Consider the following 17940-nt stretch of genomic DNA (forward strand, 5'->3'; position numbering starts at 1 on the left):
CTCTCCTAAGTAGCCAAACCCTCTTTTCTGGCTATTTAGGGTCTCTGCTTTGGGGAATTCCTGAGATAACGAATGCAAGAGCTCATCAGAGTTCCTCTGCATCTCTCTCTTCACCTTCTGCCAAGGAATCGACTGCTGACCGCGCTGGAAGCCTGCAAAACTGCAACAAAGTAGCTAAGACGACTACTGCAACTCTGTAACGCTGATCCTGCCGCCTTCTCGACTGTTTTCCTGGTGGTGCATGCTGTGGGGGTAGTCTGCCTCCTCTCTGCACTAGAAGCTCCGAAGAAATCTCCCGTGGGTCGACGGAATCTTCCCCCTGCAACCGCAGGCACCAAAAAGCTGCATTACCGGTCCCTTGGGCCTCCTCTCAGCACGACGAGCGAGGTCCCTCGAATCCAGCAACTGTGTCCAAGTGACCCCCACAGTCCAGTGACTCTTCAGTCCAAGTTTGGTGGAGGTAAGTCCTTGCCTCCCCACGCCAGACTGCATTGCTGGGAACCGCGACTTTTGCAGCTACTCTGGCCTCTGTGCACTTCCGGCGGAAATCCTTTGTGCACAGCCAAGCCTGGGTCCACGACACTCTAACCTGCATTGCACGACTTTCTAAGTTGGTATCCGGCGACGTGGGACTCCTTTGTGTAACTTCGGGTGAGCACCGTTTCACGCATCCTTGTAGTGCCTGTTTCTGGCACTTCTCCGGGTGCTACTTGCTGCTGAGAGGGCTCCTTGTCTTGCTCGATGTCCCCTCTGTCTCCTGACGCAATTTGCGACATCCTGGTCCCTCCTGGGCCACAGCAGCATCCAAAAACACTAACTGCACGATTTGCAGCTAGCAAGGCTTGTTGGCGGTCTTTCGGTGGGAAAACACTTCTGCACGACTCTCCACGGCGTGAGGGATCTGTCCTCCAAAGGGGAAGTCTCTAGCCCTTGTCGTTCCTGCAGAAACCTAAGCTTCTTCTGTCCAGTAGAAGCTTCTTTGCACCCACAGCTTGTTCCACAGGTACCCTCGAATGGAAATCCATCGTTGTTGCATTGCTGGTTTGTGTCTTTCCTGCAGAATTCCCCTATCACGACTTCTATGTCCTTTGGGGAACTTTAGTGCACTTTGCACTCACTTTTCAGGGTCTTGGGATGGGCTATTTTTCTAACCCTCACTATTTTCTAATAGTCCCAGCGACCCTCTACAAGGTCACATAGGTTTGGGGTCCATTCGTGGTTCGCATTCCACTTTTGGAGTATATGGTTTGTGTTGCCCCTATCCCTATGTGTCCCCATTGCATCCTATTGTAACTATACATTGTTTGCACTGTTTTCTAAGACTATACTGCATATTTTTGGTATTGTGTACATATAACTTGTGTATATTTGCTATCCTCATACTGAGGGTACACTCTGAGATACTTTGGCATATTGTCATAAACATAAAGTACCTTTATTTTTAGTATAACTGTGTAATGTGTTTTCTTATGATATTGTGCAAGTGACACTTGTGGTACTGTAGTAGCTTCACACGTCTCCTAGTTCAGCCTAAGCTGCTCTGCTAAGCTACCATTATCTATCAGCCTAAGCTGCTAGACACCCTATACACTAATAAGGGATAACTGGGCCTGGTGCAAGGTGCAAGTACCCCTTGGTACTCACTACAAGCCAGTCCAGCCTCCTACACCCCCTGACGCAGGGTAACGCAACGCAGTGACGTGTGCTGCCTTGCCTTATTCCATAAGTACAAAGCCATGAAAAGCCACGCAAAGTGACTTTGCGTGTCCTCATAGATGTGGTTGAGAGGTCTGTGCCACTGGAGTTTCACAAAAAGTGACGCAATAGCAGCGGAAAGGGGGCATAAATAAATATGCCCCTGTGACTTCTTCTAAAGATACTCTGAAGGTACTTACTCCAGGCTCTCCAGGCTCTGAGAGGCTGCGATGAGGTGCACGAAGCTGCAAGTGGACTGCGCAGTGAAGGAGTTTCGGCTGAGGTCGAGTTGAGTCATATGTGTGCTTGTGGAGAGGGCTGAACATAGCTCCTCGGCGCCGGCATCAGTGAGACCTGTGTCAAAGAGACTGGAGAGAATGGATATCAGGGTGAGTGCTCAGTGCAGTCACTGAGAAGCGAGGCTTCGAATCCACAGGGAACACAAGAAGCCAAGGGTGAGGGGAGGGCTGGCAGCGTGCGGAGGAGGAGGGCCATGACTTAGCGTAGGAACGAAGCAGTGTAGGATTTGTGGCAGGAAGGGAAATAGACAGGAATTACAATGTGGTGAGGAAGAGGGAAGGGTTGATGGACACTGTGATATGCCCAGTGCCCTCATAGCTCATCTCCACTCACCCTAGTCTTCTATTACCCCGTCATCCTCTTAACCCCTCTTCCTCTTACCCCATCATCCTCTAACCCAGCCTCCACTTACCTCAGCCTCCTCTTAACTCAGCCTCTTCTTACCCCATCATCCTCTTACCCAGTCTCATCTTACCCCAGCCTCCGCTTACCTCAGCCTCCTCTTACCTCAGCCTCTTCTTACACCAGCCTCTTCTTACCCCATCATCCTCTTACCCTGTCATCCTCTTACCCCATCATCCTCTTACCTTGTCATCCTCTTACCCCATCATCTTCTTACCCTGTCATCCTCTTACCCCATCATCCTCTTACCCCATCATCCTCTTACCTTGTCATCCTCTTACCCCATCATCCTCTTACCCTGTCATCCTCTTACCCCATCATCCTCTTACCCAGCCTCTGCTTATCCATGCCTTCTCTTACACCATCATAATCTTACCCCGTCATCCTCTTACCCCACCATCCTCTTACCCCCTCATCCTCTTACCCCATCATCGTCTTACTCAGCCTGCACTTACCCCATCATCCTCTTACCTCAGCCTCCTCTAACCTCAGCCTCCTCTTACCTCAGCCTTCTCTTAGCTCATCCTCCTCTTACCTCAGCCTCCACTTACCTCAGCCTCCTCATACCCCATCATCCTCTTACCCAGCCTCCGCTTATCCATGCCTTGTCTTACCCCTCACTCCTCTTATTCCAGCCTCCTCTTACCCCATCATCCTCTTACCCCATCATCCTCTTACCCAGCCTCTCCTTACCCCAGCCTCCTCTTAACTCAGCCTCTTCTTACCCCATCATCCTCTAACCCAGCCTCATCTTACCCAGCCTCCGCTTATCTCAGCCTCCTCTTACCTCAGCCTCCTCTTACACCAGCATCTTCTTACCCCATCATCCTCTTACCCTGTCATCCTCTTACCTCATCATTCTCTTACCCCATCATCCTCTTACCCTGTCATCCTCTTACCCCATCATCCTCTTACTCAGCCTCCGCTTATCCATGCCTTCTCTGACACCATCATAATCTTACCCCATCATCCTCTTACCCCATCATCCTCTTACCCCATCATCATCTTACTCAGCCTGCACTTACCCCATCATCCTCTTACCTCAGCCTCCTCATACCTCATCCTCCTCTTACCTCAGCCTTCTCTTAGCTCATCCTCCTCTTACCTCAGCCTCCACTTATCTCAGCCTCCTCATACCCCATCATCCTCTTACCCAGCCTCCGCTTATTCATGCCTTTTCTTACCCCTCACTCTTCTTATTCCAGCCTCCTCTTACCCCAGCCTCCTCTCACTCCAGCTTTCTTGTTTCCCAGGCTCCTCTTGTCCCAGTCAGAAATCTCATCACCCCACCCACTCTTATCTCGGTCTCTTCATACCCTAGCCATTCTTGCCTCGGTCCCTTCTTACCCCACCCCCTCTTGCCTCAGTCTCTTCTTACCCCAGCCACTCTTGTTCTGGTCTCTTCTTACCCCAGCCACTCTTGCCTCGGTCTCTTCTTACCCCACCCACTCTTGCCTCAGTCTCTTCATACCCCACCCACTCTTGCCTCGGTCTCTTCTTACCCCACCCACTCTTGCCTCGGTCTCTTCTTACCCCACCCCCTCTTGCCCCGGTCTCTTCTTACCCCACCCCCTCTTGCCTCGGTCTCTTCTTACCCCACCCACTCTTGCCTCGGTCTCTTCTTACCCCACCCACTCTTGCCTCTGTTTCTTCATACCCCACTCTTGCCTCGGTCTCTTCTTACCCCACCCACTCTTGCCTCGGTCTCTTATTACCCCACCCCCTCTTGCCTCGGTCTCTTCTTAAGCCACCCCCTCGTTCCTCTTTTACCCTAGCCTCATCGTGTCTCAATCCCCTGCAGCTCATCTGTTTCACCCCAGCCTGTGATTATACCTGTCCCCTCTTTCCTCTTACCTCAGTATCTTCTTACTCTGCGCTACTCTTACCCTGGCCTCATCTTACCTCAGTCTCCTCTTACCCCAGCCTCCTCTTGCCCCAGACTCCTCTTAACTCACTCTCTTCTTACACCAGCCTCCTCTTACGCCAGCCTCCTCTTACCTCAGCCTCATCTTACCTCAGCCTAGTCTTGCCACGGCCTCCTCTTACCCAGGCCTCCTCTTACCCCAGCCTTCTCTTACCCCAGCCTCTTCTTACCTCGGACTCCTCTTACCTCCGCCTCCTCTTACCCCAGCCTCCTCATATTCCCAGCCTCCTCCTACTCTGGCCTTGTCTTACCCCAGCCTCCTCTTACCCCAGCCACGTCTTACCTCATCCTCCTTTTACCTCGGCCTCCTCTTACCCCAGCCTCACCTTACCCCAGAATCCTCTTACCCCAGCCTCCTCTATCCCTAGCCTCCTCTTACCCCAGCCTCTTCTCACCTCTGCCTCTTCTTATCCATGTCTCGTCTTACCACAGCCTGCTTTTACCCCAGCCTCCTTTTATCCTAGCCTCCTCTCCCCCATCCTCCTCTTAACCCAGGCTCTTCTTATCCATGCCTCCTCTTACCCCAGCCTCCTCTTACTGAAGCCTCTCCTTACCTAGGCCTCCTCTTACCTCAGTGTCTTCTTATCCCAGCCTCCTCCTACCCCAGCCTCCTCTTACCCCAGCCTCCTCTTACCCCGGCCTATTCTTACCCTAGCCTCCTCTTACCCTGACCTCATCTTACCTCAGCCTCTTCTTACCTCATCCTCTTCTTATCCATGCCTCCTCTTACCCCAACATCCTCTTAACCCATCATCCTCTTAGCCCATCATCCTCTTACCCCATCATCCTCTTAATCCGTCATCCTCCTACCCCATCATCCTCTTACCTCAGCCTCCTCTTAACTCATCCTCCTCTTACCCCAGCCTCCTCTTACCCCAGCCTCCTCTTACCCCGACCTCATCTTACCTCAGCCTCTTCTTACCTCATCCTCTTCTTATCCATGCCTCCTCTTACCCCATCATACTCTTAACCCATCATCCTCTTAGCCCGGCCTCCTCTTACCCCAGCCTCCTCTTACCTCAGCCTCCTCTTACCCCAGCCTCTTCTTACCCCAGCCTCCTCTTATCTCATCCTCCTCTTCCCCAGCATCCTCTTGCCCCAGCCTCTTCTTATCCATGCCTCCTCTTACCCCAGCCTCCTCTTACCTCAGCCTCCTCTTCCCTCAGCCTCCCCTTACTCCAGCCTCTTCTTACTTCACCCCTTCTTACCTCACTCTCTTCTTGCACCAGCCTTCTATTACCCCAGCCTCCTCTTACCCAAGCCTCGTCTTACCTCAGCCTAGTCTTACCCCAGCCTCTTCTTACCCCAGCCTCCTTTTACCCCGACCTCGTCTTACCTCGGTCTCCTCTTACCCCAGTCTCCTCTTACCCCAACCTCTTTTTACCCCAGCCTCCTCTTACCCCAGTCTCCTCTTACTCCAGCCTCTTCTTACCCTAGTCTCCTTCTACCCCGACCTCGTCTTACCTCGGCCTCCTCTTACCCCGGTCTCCTCTTACCCCAGCCTCCTCTTACCCAAGCGTCTACTTACCTCGGCCTCGTCTTACCTCGGCCTCCTCTTACTCCGGCCTCCTCTTACCCCAGCCTCTTCTAACCCCAGCCTCCTCTTACACCAGCCTCCTCTTATCCCAGCCTCCTCTTATCCCAGCCTCTTCTTACCCCAGCCTCTTCTTACCCCAGCCTCCTCTTACCCCAGCCTCCTCTTACCCCATCCTCATCTTACCCCAGCCTCCTCTTACCCCAGCCTCTTCTGACCTCAGCCTCACCTTACCCTAGCATCCTCTTACCCCAGCCTCTTCTTAACCCAGCCTCCTCTTACCTCAGGCTCTTCTTACCTGAACATCTTCTTACCTCAGTCTCTTCTTAACCCAGCCTCTTACCTCAGCCTCTTCTTAACCCAGCCTCCTCTTACCTCAGCTGCTTCTTACCTGAGCATCTTCTTACCTCAGCCTCGTACCTCAGCCTCTTCTTAGCCCAGCCTCTTACCTCAGCCTCTCCTTCATGCAGTTTCCTCTTACCTCAGCCTCTCCTTACCCCACCTTCCCTAACCTCAGCCTCCTCTTACCCCAGCCTCTTCTGACCTCATCCTCCACTTACCCCAGCCTCACCTTACCCCAGCATCCACTTATGCCAGCCTCTTCTTACCCCAGCCTCCACTTAACTCAGCCTCTCCTTACCTCCGCCTCTTCTTACCTCAGCCTCTTCTTATCCATGCTCCTGTTAACCCAGCCTCCTCTTATCTCAGTCTCCTTTTCCCCATCCTCCTCTTAACCCAGCCTCTTCTTATCCATGCCTCCTCTTCCCTGAGCCTCTCCTTACCCCAGCCTCTCTTTATCTCAGCCTCTTCTTAACCCAGCCTCCTCTTACCCCAGCCTCCTCTTACCTCAGCCTCTCCTTACCCCAGCCTCTCCTTATCCCAGTCTCTTCTTAACCCAGCCTCTTCTTAACCCAGCCTCTCCTTATCCCAGCCTCTTCTTAACCCAGCCTCCTATTACCCCAGCCTCTTCCTACTCCAGCCTCCTCTTACCCCAGCCTCCTCTTACCTCAGCCTCTTCTTATCCATGCCTCCTCTTACCCCAGCCTCCTCTTACCCCAGCCTCATCTTACCCCAGCCTCCTCTTACCCCGGCCTTGCCTTACCTCAGCCTCCTCTTACCCCGGCCTCCTCTTACCCCAGCCTCTTTTTACCCCAGCCTCCTCTTACCGCACCCTCTTCTTACCTCAGCCTCACATTACCCCAGCCTCTTCTTAACCCAGCCTCCTCTTACCTCAGCTGCTTCTTACCTGAGCATCTTCTTACCTCAGCCTCGTACCTCAGCCTCTTCTTAACCCAGCCTCTGACCTAAGCCTCTCCTTAATGCAGTTTCCTCTTACCTCAGCCTCTCCTTACCCCAGCCTCCCCTTACATCAGCCTCTTTTTATCTCAGCATCTTCTTACCCCAGCCTCCTCTTACCCCAACCTCCCCTAACCTCATCCTCCTCTAACACCAGCCTCATCTGACCTCATCCTCCTCTTACCCCAGCCTCACATTACCCCAGCATCCACTTACGCCAGCATCTTCTTACCCCAGCCTCCACTTAACTCAGCCTCTTCTTACCTCCGCCTCTTCTTAGCTCAGCCTCTTCTTATCCATGCTCCTGTTACCCTAGCCTCCTCTTAAGCCAGCCTCTTCTTATCCAGGCCTCCTCTTCCCTCAGCCTCTCCGTACCTCTGCCTCTCCTTATCCCACCCACTCCTTATCCCAGGCTCTTCTTAGCTCAGCCTCCTCTTACCCCAGCCCCCTCTTACCCCAGCCTCTTCTTACCGCAGCCTCTTCTTATCCATGCCTCCTCTTACCCCAGCCTCATCTTACGCCAGCCTCATCTTACCCCAGCCTCCTCTTACCCCAGCCTCATCTTACCCCAGCCTCCTCCTACCCCAGCCTCACCTTACCTCGGCCTCCTCTTATCCTGGTGTCCTCTTACCCCAGCATCTTTTTACCCCAGCCTCTTCTTACCTCAGCCTCCTCTTACCGCAGCCTCGTCTGACCTCAGCCTCCTCTTACCCCAGCCTCGCCTTACCCCAGCATCCTCTTGCCCCAGCCTCTTCTTAACCCAGCCTCCTCTTTCCTCAGCATCTTCTTTCCTCAGCCTTGTACCTCAGTCTCTTCTTAACCTAGCCTCTTACCTCAGCCTCTTCTTAACCCAGCCTCTTCTTACCTCAGCTGCTTCTTAGCTGAGCATCTTCTTACCTCAGCCTCGTATCCCAGCCTCTCCTTATCCCAGCCTCTTCTTAGCTCAGCCTCCTCTTACCCCAGCCTCCTCTTACCCCAGCCTCTTCTTACCGCAGCCTCTTCTTATCCATGCCTCCTCTTACCCCAGCATCCTCTAACCCCAGCCTCATCTTACGCCAGCCTCCTCTTACCCCAGCCTCCTCTTACCCCAGCCTCACCTTACCTCTGCCTCCTCTTACCCCGGTCTCCTCTTACCCCAGCCTCTTCTTACCGCAGCCTCTTCTTGTCCATGCCTCCTCTTACCCCAGCATCCTCTTACCCCAGCCTCATCTTACGCCAGCCTCTTCTTACCCCAGCCTCATCTTACCGCAGCCTCTTCTTACCCCAGCCTCTTTTTACCTCAGCCACCACTTACCGCAGCCTCGTCTGACCTCAGCCTCCTCTTACCCCAGCCTCACCTTACCCCAGCATCCTCTTGCCCCAGCCTCTTCTTAACCCAGTCTCCTCTTTCCTCAGCATCTTCTTTCCTCAGCCTCGTACCTCAGTCTCTTCTTAACCTAGCCTCTTACCTCAGCCTCTTCTTAACCCAGCCTCCTCTTACCTCAGCCGCTTCTTACCTGAGCATCTTCTTTCCTCAGCCTCGTACCTCAGTCTCTTCTTAACCTAGCTTCTTACCTCAGCCTCTTCTTAACCCAGCCTCTTCTTACCTCAGCCGCTTCTTACCTGAGCATCTTCTTACCTCAGCCTCTTACCTCAGCCTCTCCTTAATGTAGTTTCCTCTTACCTCAGCCTCTCCTTACCCCAGCCTCCCCTTACTTCAGCCTCTTCTTACCTCAGCATCTTCTTACCCCAGCCTCCTCTTACCCCACCCTCCCCTTACCTAAGCCTCCTCTTAACCCAGCCTCTTCTGACCTCATCCTCCTCTTACAGCAGCCTCACCTTACCCCAGCATCCTCTTACGCCAGCCTCTTCTTACCCCAGCCTCTTCTTATCTCCGCCTCTTCTTACCTCAGCCTCTTCTTATTAATGCTCCTCTTACCCCAGCCTCCTCTCACCCCAGCCTCCTCTTCCCCATCCTCATCTTAACCCAGCCTCTCCTTATTCATGCCTCTTCTTAGCCCAGCCTCTCCTTACCTCAGCCTCTTCTTAACCCAGCCTCCTCTTACCTTAGCCTCCTCTTACCCCAGCCTCCTCTTACCTCAGCCTCTTCTTACTCAGCCTCTCCTTACCCCACCTCTTCTTATCCATGCCTCCTCTTCCCTCAGCCTCTCCATACCGCAGCCTCCTCTTAACCCAGCCTCCTCTTACCCCAGCCTCCTCTTACCGCAGCCTCCTCTTACCCAGCCTCCTCTTACCTCAGCCTCTACTTACCTCAGCCTCTCCTTACCCCAGCCTCTCCTTATCCCAGCCTCTTTTTAACCCAGCCTCTCCTTATCCCAGCCTCTTCTTAACCAAGCCTTCTCTTACCTCAGCCTCTTCTTACCTGAGCCTCTTCTTACCTCAGCCTCTCCTTACCCTGTCTCCCCTTACCTCTGCCTCTTCTTATCTGATCCTCCTCTTACCCCAGCCTCCTCTTACCCCACCCAACCCTTACCTCAGCCTCTTCTTATCCCAGCCTCTCTTTACCTCACCCTCACCTTACCTCAGCGTCTTCTTACCCCAGCCTCTTCTGACCTCAGCCTCCGCTTACCCCAGCCTCACCTTACCCCAGCATCCTCTTACCCCAGCCTCTTCTTACCCCAGCCTCTTCTTACCTCAGCCTCCTCAAACCTCAGTCACCTCTTACCCCAGCCTCCTCTTACCCCAGCCTCTTCTTACCTCAGCCTCCTCTTACCCCAGCCTCTTCTTACCTCAGCCTCTTCTTATCCATGCCTCCTCTTACCCCAGCCTCTTCTTACCTCAGCCTCCTCTTACCCCAGCCTCTTCTTACCCCAGCCTCCTCTTAACCCAGCCTCCTCTTCCCCAGCCACTTCTTACTTCACCCCCTTCTTACCTCCCTCTCTTCTTACACCAGCCTTCTCTTACCCCAGCCTCTTCTTACCCCAGCCTTGTCTTACCTCAGCCTAGTCTTACCTCGGCCTCATCTTACCCCAGCCTTATCTTATCCCAGCCTCCTCTTACCCTGGCCTTGTCTTACCTCTGCCTCCTCTTACCCCCGCCTCCTCTTACCCCGGCCTCCTCTTACCCCAGCCTCCTCTTACCCCTGCCTCCTCTTACCTCTGCCTCCTCTTACCCCAGCCTCCTCTTACCCCAACCTCTTCTTATCCCAGCCTCCTATTACCCCAGCCTCTTCTTACCCCACCCTCTTTTTACCCCAGCCTCCTCTTACCCCAGCCTCGTCTTACCTCGGCCTAGTCTTACCTTGGCCTCCCCTTACTCCGGCCTCCTCTTACCCCAGCCTCTTCTTACCCCAGCCTCCTCTTACCCCAGCCTCCTCTTACCCCAGCCTCTTCTTACCTCAATCTCTTCTTATCCATGCCTCTTCTTAACCTAGCCTCCTTTTTCCTCAGCATCTTCTTTCCTCAGCCTCATACCTCAGTCTCTTCTTAACCTAGCCTCTTACCTCAGCCTCTTCTTAACCCAGCCTCCTCTTACCTCAGCCGCTTCTTACCTGAGCATCTTCTTACATCAGCCTCGTACCTCAGCCTCTTCAAAACCCAGCCTCTTACCTCAGCCTCTCCTTAAAGCAGTTTCCTCTTACCTCAGCCTCTCCTTAGCCCAGCCTCCCTTACTTCAGCCTCTTCTTACCTCAGCATCTTCTTACCCCAGCCTCCTCTTACCCCACCCTCCCCTTACCTAAGCCTCCTATTACCCCAGCCTCTTCTGACCTCATCCTCCTCTTACACCAGCCTCACCTTACCACAGCATCCTCTTACGCCAGCCTCTTCTTACCCCGGCCTCTTCTTATCTCCGCCTCTTCTTACCTCAGCCTCCTCTTCCCCATCCTCATCTTAACCCAGCCTCTCCTTATCCATGCCTCCTCTTACCTCAGACTCTCCTTACCCCAGCCTCTCCTTATCCCAGCCTCTTCTTAGCCCAGCCTCTCCTTACCTCAGCCTCTTCTTACCTCAGCCTCTCCTTACCCCACCTCTTCTTATCCATGCCTCCTCTTACCTCAGCCTCTCCTTACCTCAGCCTCTCCTTATTGCAGCCTCTTCTTAACCCAGCCTCCTCTTACCCCAGCCTCCTCTTCTCCCAACCTCCTCTTACCCAGCCTCCTCTTACCTCAGCCTCTACTTACCTCAGCCTCTCCTTACCCCAGCCTCTCCTTATCCCAGCCTCTTTTTAACCCAGCCTCTCCTTATCCCAGCCCCTTCTTAACCGAGCCTCCTCTTATCTCAGCCTCTTCTTACCTGAGCCTCCTCCTACCTCATCCTCTTCTTACCTCAGCCTCTCCTTACCCCAGCCTCTCCTTATCCCAGCCTCTTCTTAACACAGCCTCTCCTTATCCCAGCCTCTTCTTAACCCAGCCTACTCCTACCTCAGCCTCTTACCTGAGCATCTTCTTACCTCAGCCTCTCCTTACCCCAGCCTCCCCTTACCTCAGCCTCTTCTTACCTCAGCCTCTTCTTACCTCAGCCTCCTCCTACCCCAGCCTCTTCTTACCTCAGCCTCCTCCTACCCCAGCCTCCTCCTACCCCAGCCTCCCCTTACCTCAGCCTCTTCTTACCCCAGCATCTCTTTACCTCACCCTCCCCTTACCTCAGCCTCTTCTTAACCCAGCCTCTTCTGACCCCAGCCTCCTCTTACTCCAGCCTCACCTTACCCCAGCATCCTCTTACCCAAGCCTCCTCTTACCCCAGCCTCCTCTTAAACAGCCTCCTCCTACCTCATCCTCTTCTTACCTCAGCCTCTCCTTATCCAAGCCTCTTCTTAACACAGCCTCTCCTTATCCCAGCCTCTTCTTAACCCAGCCTACACCTACCTCAGCCTCTTACCTGAGCATCTTCTTACCTCAGCCTCTCCTTACCCCAGCCTCCCCTTACCTCAGCCTCTTCTTACCTCGGCCTCTTCTTACCTCAGCCTCCTCCTACCGCAGCCTCCTCTTACCCCACCCTCCCCTTACCTCAGCCTCTTCTTACCCCAGCATCTCTTTACCTCACCCTCCCCTTACCTCAGCCTCTTCTTAACCCAGCCTCTTCTGACCTCAGCCTCCTCTTACCCCAGCCTCACCTTACCCCAGCATCCTCTTACCCCAGCCTCCTCTTACCCCACCCTCCTCTTACCACAGCCTCACCTTACCCCAACCACTTCCGACCTCAGCCTCCTCTTACCCCAGCCTCACCTTACCCCAGCATCCTCTTAACCCAGCCTCTTTTTACCCCAGCTTCTTCTTACCTCAGCCTCCTCTAACCTCAGTCACCTCTTACCCCAGCCTCCTCTTACCCCAGCCTCCTCTTACCTCAACCTCCTCTTACCCCAGCCTCTTCTTACCTCAGCCTCGTTTTATCCATGCCTCCTCTTAACCCAGCCTCCTCTTGCCCCAGCCTCCTCTTACCCCAGCCTCTTCTTATCCATGCCTCCTCTTGCCCCAGCCTCCTCTTACCCCAGTCTCCTCCTACCCCATCCTCCTCTTAACTCAGCCTCTTCTTATCCATCCCTCCTCTTACCCCAGCCCTCTTACCCTAGCCTCTTCTTACCTCAGCCTCTACTGACCGCAGCCTCCTCTTACCCCAGCCTCACCTTACCCCAGCATCCTCTTACCCAAGCCTCCTCTTACCCCCACCTTCCTGTTACCACAGCCTTTTCTTACCCCAGCCTCTTCTGACCTCAACCTCCGCTTACCCCAGCCACACCTTACCCCAGCCTCTTCTTATCCCCACCTTCCTGTTACCCCAGCCTCTTCTTACCCCAGCCTCTTCTGACCTCAGCCTCCTCTTACCCCAGCCTCACCTCACCCCAGCATTCTCTTACCCCAGCCTCTTCTTATCCCAGCCTCTTCTTACTTCACCCTCTTCTTACCTCACTCTCTTCTTACCCTGGCCTCCTCTTACCCCAGACTCCTCTTACCTCGGCCTCCCCTTACCCCTGCCTCTTCTTACCCCAGCCTCCTCTTCCCCAGTCTCCTCTAACCCCAGCCTCTTCTTATCCATGCTTCCTCTTACCCCAGCCTCCTCTTACCTCAGCCTCCTCTTACCTCAGCCTCTCCTTATCCCTGCCTCTTCTGAACCCAGCCTCCTCTTACCTCATCCTCTTCTTACCTGAGCATCTTCTTACCTCAGCCTCTTCTTACCTCAGCCTCCTCTTACCCCAGCCTCCTCTTACCCCACCCTCCCTTTACCTCAGCCTCTTATTACCTCAGCCTCTCCTTACCTCACCCTCCTCTTACCACAGCCTCTTCTTACCCAAGACTCTTCTGACCTCAGCCTCCTCGTACCCCAGACTCACCTTATCCCAGCATCCTCTTACCCCAGCCTCTTCTTACCCCAGCCTCTTGTTACCTCAGCCTCCCCTTACCCTAGCCTCTTCTCACCTCAGCCTCCTCTTACCCCAACCTCCTCTTACCCCGGCCTCGCCTTGCCCTGGCCTCCTCTTACCCCGGCCTCCTCTTACCCAAGCCTCCTCTCACCCCAGGCTCTTCTTACCCCAGCCTCCTTTTACCCCAGCCTCTTCTGACCTCAACCTCCTCTTACCCCAGCCTCACCTTACCCCAGCATCCTCTTACCCCAGCCTCTTCTTAAACCAGCCTCCTCTTACCCCAGCCTCCTCTCACCCCAGTCTCCTCTTACCACATCCTCCTCTTAACCCAGCCTCTTCTTATCCATTTCTCCTCTTACCCCAGCCCCCCTTACCCTAGCCTCTTCTGAACTCAGCCTCTTCGGGACTCAGCCTCCTCTTACCCCAGCCTCACCTTACCCCAGCATCCTCTTACCCCAGCCTCCTCTCACCCCCCACCTTCCTCTTACCTCTGCCTCTTCTTACCCCAGTCTCTTCTGACCTCAGCGTCCTCTTACCCCAGCCTCACCTTACCCCAGCATTCTCTTACCCCAGCCTCTTCTTACCCCGGCCTCCTCTTACTCCAGACTCCTCTTACCCCAGACTCCTCTTACCTCGGCCTCCTCTTACCCCAGCCTCTTCTTACCCCAGCCTCCTCTTCCCAAGCCTCTTCCTACCTCAACCTCCTTTTACCCCAGCCTTCTCTTACCTCAGCCTAGTCTTACCTCAGCCTCCTCTTACCCCAGACTCCTCTTACCCCAGACTCCTCTTACCGCGGCCTCATCTTACCTCGGCCTCCTCTTACCCCAGCCTCTTCTTACCTCAGCCTCTCCTTACCCCAGCTTCTTCTTAACCCAGCCTCCTCTTACACCAGCCACCTCTTACTTCATCCTCTTCTTAAATGAGCATATTCTTACCTCAGCCTCTCCTTACCCCAGCCTCCACTTACCTCAGCCTCTTCTTACCTCAGCCTCTTATTACCTCAGCCTCTCCTTACCCCAGCCTCCCCTTACCTCAGCGTCTTCTTACCTCAGCCTCTTCTTACCTCAGCCTCCTCTTACCCCAGCCTCCCCTTACCCCACCCTCCCCTTACCTCACCCTCCTCTTACCTCAACCTCTTCTTACCCAAGACTCTTCTGACCTCAGCCTCCTCGTACCACAGCCTCACCTTACCCCAGCATCCTCTTACCCCAGCCTCCTCTTACACCAGCCACCTCTTACTTCTTCCTCTTCTTACGTGAGCATATTCTTACCTCAGTCTCTCCTTTCGCCAGCCTCCCCTTACCTCAGCCTCTTCTTAACTCAGCCTCCTCTTACCCCAGCCTCCTCTTACGCCACCCTCCCCTTACCTCAGCCTCTTATTACCGCAGCCTCTCCTTACCTCAGCCTCCCCTTACCTCAGCCTCTTCTTACCTCAGCCTCTTCTTACCTCAGCCTCCTCTTACACCAGCCTCCTCTTACCCCACCCTCCCCTTACCTCACCCTCCTCTTACCTCAACCTCTTCTTACCCAAGACTCTTCTGACCTCAGCCTCCTCGTACCACAGCCTCACCTTACCCCAGCATCCTCTTACCCCAGCCTCCTCTTACACCAGCAACCTCTTACTTCGTCCTCTTCTTACCTGAGCATATTCTTACCTCAGCCTCTCCTTACCTCAGCCTCCCCTTACCTCAGCCTCTTCTTACCTCAGCCTCCTCTTACCCCAGCCTCCTCTTACCCCACCCTCCCCTTACCTCAGCCTCTTATTACCTCAGCCTCTCCTTACCCCAGCCTCCCCTTACCTCAGCCTCTTCTTACCTCAGCCTCCTCTTACCCCAGCCTCCTCTTACCCCACCCTCTCCTTACCTCACCCTCCTCTTACCTCAACCTCTTCTTACCCCAGCCTCTTCTTACCTCAGCCTCCTCTAACCTCAGTCACCTCTTACCCCAGCCTCTTCTTACCTCAGCCTCCTCTTACCCCAGCCTCTTCTCACCTCAGCCTGTTCTTACCTCAGCCTCTTCTTATCCATGCCTCCTCCTACCCCAGCCTTCTCTTACCTAAGCCTCCTCTTACCCCAGCCTCCTCTTCCCCCATCCTCCTCTTAACCCAGCATCTTCTTATCCAAGCCTCCTCTTACCCCAGCCTCCTCTTACCCCAGCCTCCTCTTACCTCAGCCTCTCCTTACCCCAGCCTCTTCTTAACCCAGCCTCCTCTTACTTTGGCCTCTTCTTACCTGAGCATCTTCTTACCTCAGCCTCTTACCCCAGCCTCCCCTTACCTCAGCTTCTCTTTACCTCAGCCTCTCCTTACCCCAGCCTCCTCTTACCCCAGCCTCTCCTTATGTCAGTCTCTTCTTACCCGAGCATCTTCTAACTCCACCCCTTTCTATACCACACCCTCAATAACCATCCTCCTCCTCAGACCACAGGCTTCCTATTCCATCTCTCCCTTTATGTAAGTTTCTACTCAACTCATTTTTCCTGTTTCATCTCTCCTCCTCTTACCAGAACCTTCGATTCTACTGCATCCTCTTACTCCAGGCTTCAGATAACCAGCCTTCTCCCTCTGGCCTCTGACTCTTACCTGAGCACCTCAAATCCGTGCTAGAGTACTTATTCAGCTGACTCTTCTCAGCATCCTACCCGAGCGCCTCATATCTGTGCTTCAGCTCCTATCCTGCTGACTCATCTTAGCCTCATAGACAAGCCCCTCTTATACATGTTACAGCTCCTATCCTGCTGACTCATCTCAGCCTCTTACCAGAGTGCCTCATATCCATGCTACAGCTCCTATCCTGCTGACTCATTTCAGCCTCTTACCCGAGCGCCTCATATCAGTGCTACAGCTCCTATCCTGCTGACTCAATCCAAGCAACTCTTATACATGCTACAGCCCCTCTACTGCGGACTCATCCCAGCCTCTTCTTACCTCAACGCCTCACACCTGTGCTACAGCTCCTATCGTGCTGACTCATCTCAGCCGCTTCTTACCTCAGTGTCATACTACAGCTCCTATCCTGCTGACTCTTCTCAGCCTCTTACCTGTGCACCTCATATCGGTTTTACAGCTCCTATCCTGCTGAATGATCTCACCTTCTTGCCTGAGCTCCTCATATCCATGCTGCAACTCCTATCCTGCTGACTCATCTCAGCCTCTTCTTACCCGAGCGCCTCATATCTGTGCTGCAGCTCCTATCCTGCTGAGTCATCTCAGCCTCATACGTCAGCGCCTCATATCTGTGCTACAGCTTCTATTCTGATGACTCATCTTAGCCTCATAAGTCAGCACCTCATACCTGTGCTACAGCTCCTATCCTGATGACTCATCTTAGCCTCATACGTCAGCGCCTTATATCTGTGCTACAGCTCCTATCCTGATGACTCATCTCAGCCTCTTACACAAGCACCTCTTATACATGTTACAGCTCCTATCCTGCAAACTCATCTCAGCCTCTTACCCGAGCGCCTCATATCGGTGCTACAGCTCCTATCCTGCTCACTCAATCCGAGCACCTCATATCTATGTTACCACTCCTATCCTGCTGACTCAACTGAGTCTCCTCTTACCCGAGTGCCTCATATCTGTGCTACAGCTCCTATCCTGTTGACTCATCTCAGCCTCTTCTTACCTGAGCACCTCATATCTGTGCTACCGCTCCTATCCAGCTGACTCATCTCAGCCTCATACGTCAGCGCCTCATATCCATGCTCCAGCTCCTATCCTGCTAACTCATCCTAGCCTCTCACATGAGCACCTGATGTCGGTGCTACAGCTCTTATCCTGCTGACTCATCTCAGACTCTTACCTGAGCGCCTTACATCTGTGCTACAGCTCCTAGCCTGCTGACTCATCTCAGCCTCATACGTCAGCGCCTCATATCTGTGCTACATCTCCGATCCTGCCGACTCATCTAAGCCTCATACGGCTCATCTCAGCCCATATGTCAGTGCCTCATACCTGTGCTACAGCTTCTATCCTGCTGACTCATCTCAGCCTCATACGTCAGCGCCTCATATCTGTGCTACAGCTCCGATCCTGCTGACTCATACCAGCCTCATAAGTCAGCACCTCATACCTGTGCTAGAGCTCCTATCCTGCCGACTCATCTCAGCCTCCTATGTCACCGCCTCATATTTGTGCTGCAGCTCTGATCCTGCTGACTCATCTCAGCATCATACGACTCATCTCAGCCCATACGTCAGTGCCTCATACCTGTGCTACAGCTCCTATCCTGCTGACTCCTCTCAGCCTCATACCTGTGCTACAGCTCCTATCCTGCTGACTCATCTCAGCCTCATACGTCAGCGCCTTATATCTGTGCTACAGCTCCAATCCTGCTGACTCATCTCAGCCTCATAATTCAGTGCCTCATACCTGTGCTACAGCTCCTATCCTGCCGACTCATCTCAGCCTCAGACGTCAGCACCTCATACCTGTGATACAGCTCCTATCCTGCTGACTCATCTCAGCCTCATACGTCAGCGCCTCATACCT

At 53.7% G+C, this 17940-nt stretch overlaps 1 protein-coding gene across 1 annotated transcript in view; it reads right to left on the minus strand.

Moving 5' to 3' along the window:
• LOC138252717 (NACHT, LRR and PYD domains-containing protein 3-like) overlaps window positions 1–17940 on the minus strand; it is a 458845-nt gene that overhangs the window by 144980 nt on the left and 295925 nt on the right. Inside the window, exon 9 of the mRNA XM_069205762.1 lies at window positions 1896–2063. Coding sequence (XP_069061863.1) covers window positions 1896–2063 — 168 coding nt within the window. The remainder of the gene's footprint in view (window positions 1–1895; window positions 2064–17940) is intronic.

Source organism: Pleurodeles waltl, chromosome 1_2 (assembly GCF_031143425.1).
Source record: "Pleurodeles waltl isolate 20211129_DDA chromosome 1_2, aPleWal1.hap1.20221129, whole genome shotgun sequence".
Taxonomy (NCBI): domain Eukaryota; kingdom Metazoa; phylum Chordata; class Amphibia; order Caudata; family Salamandridae; genus Pleurodeles; species Pleurodeles waltl.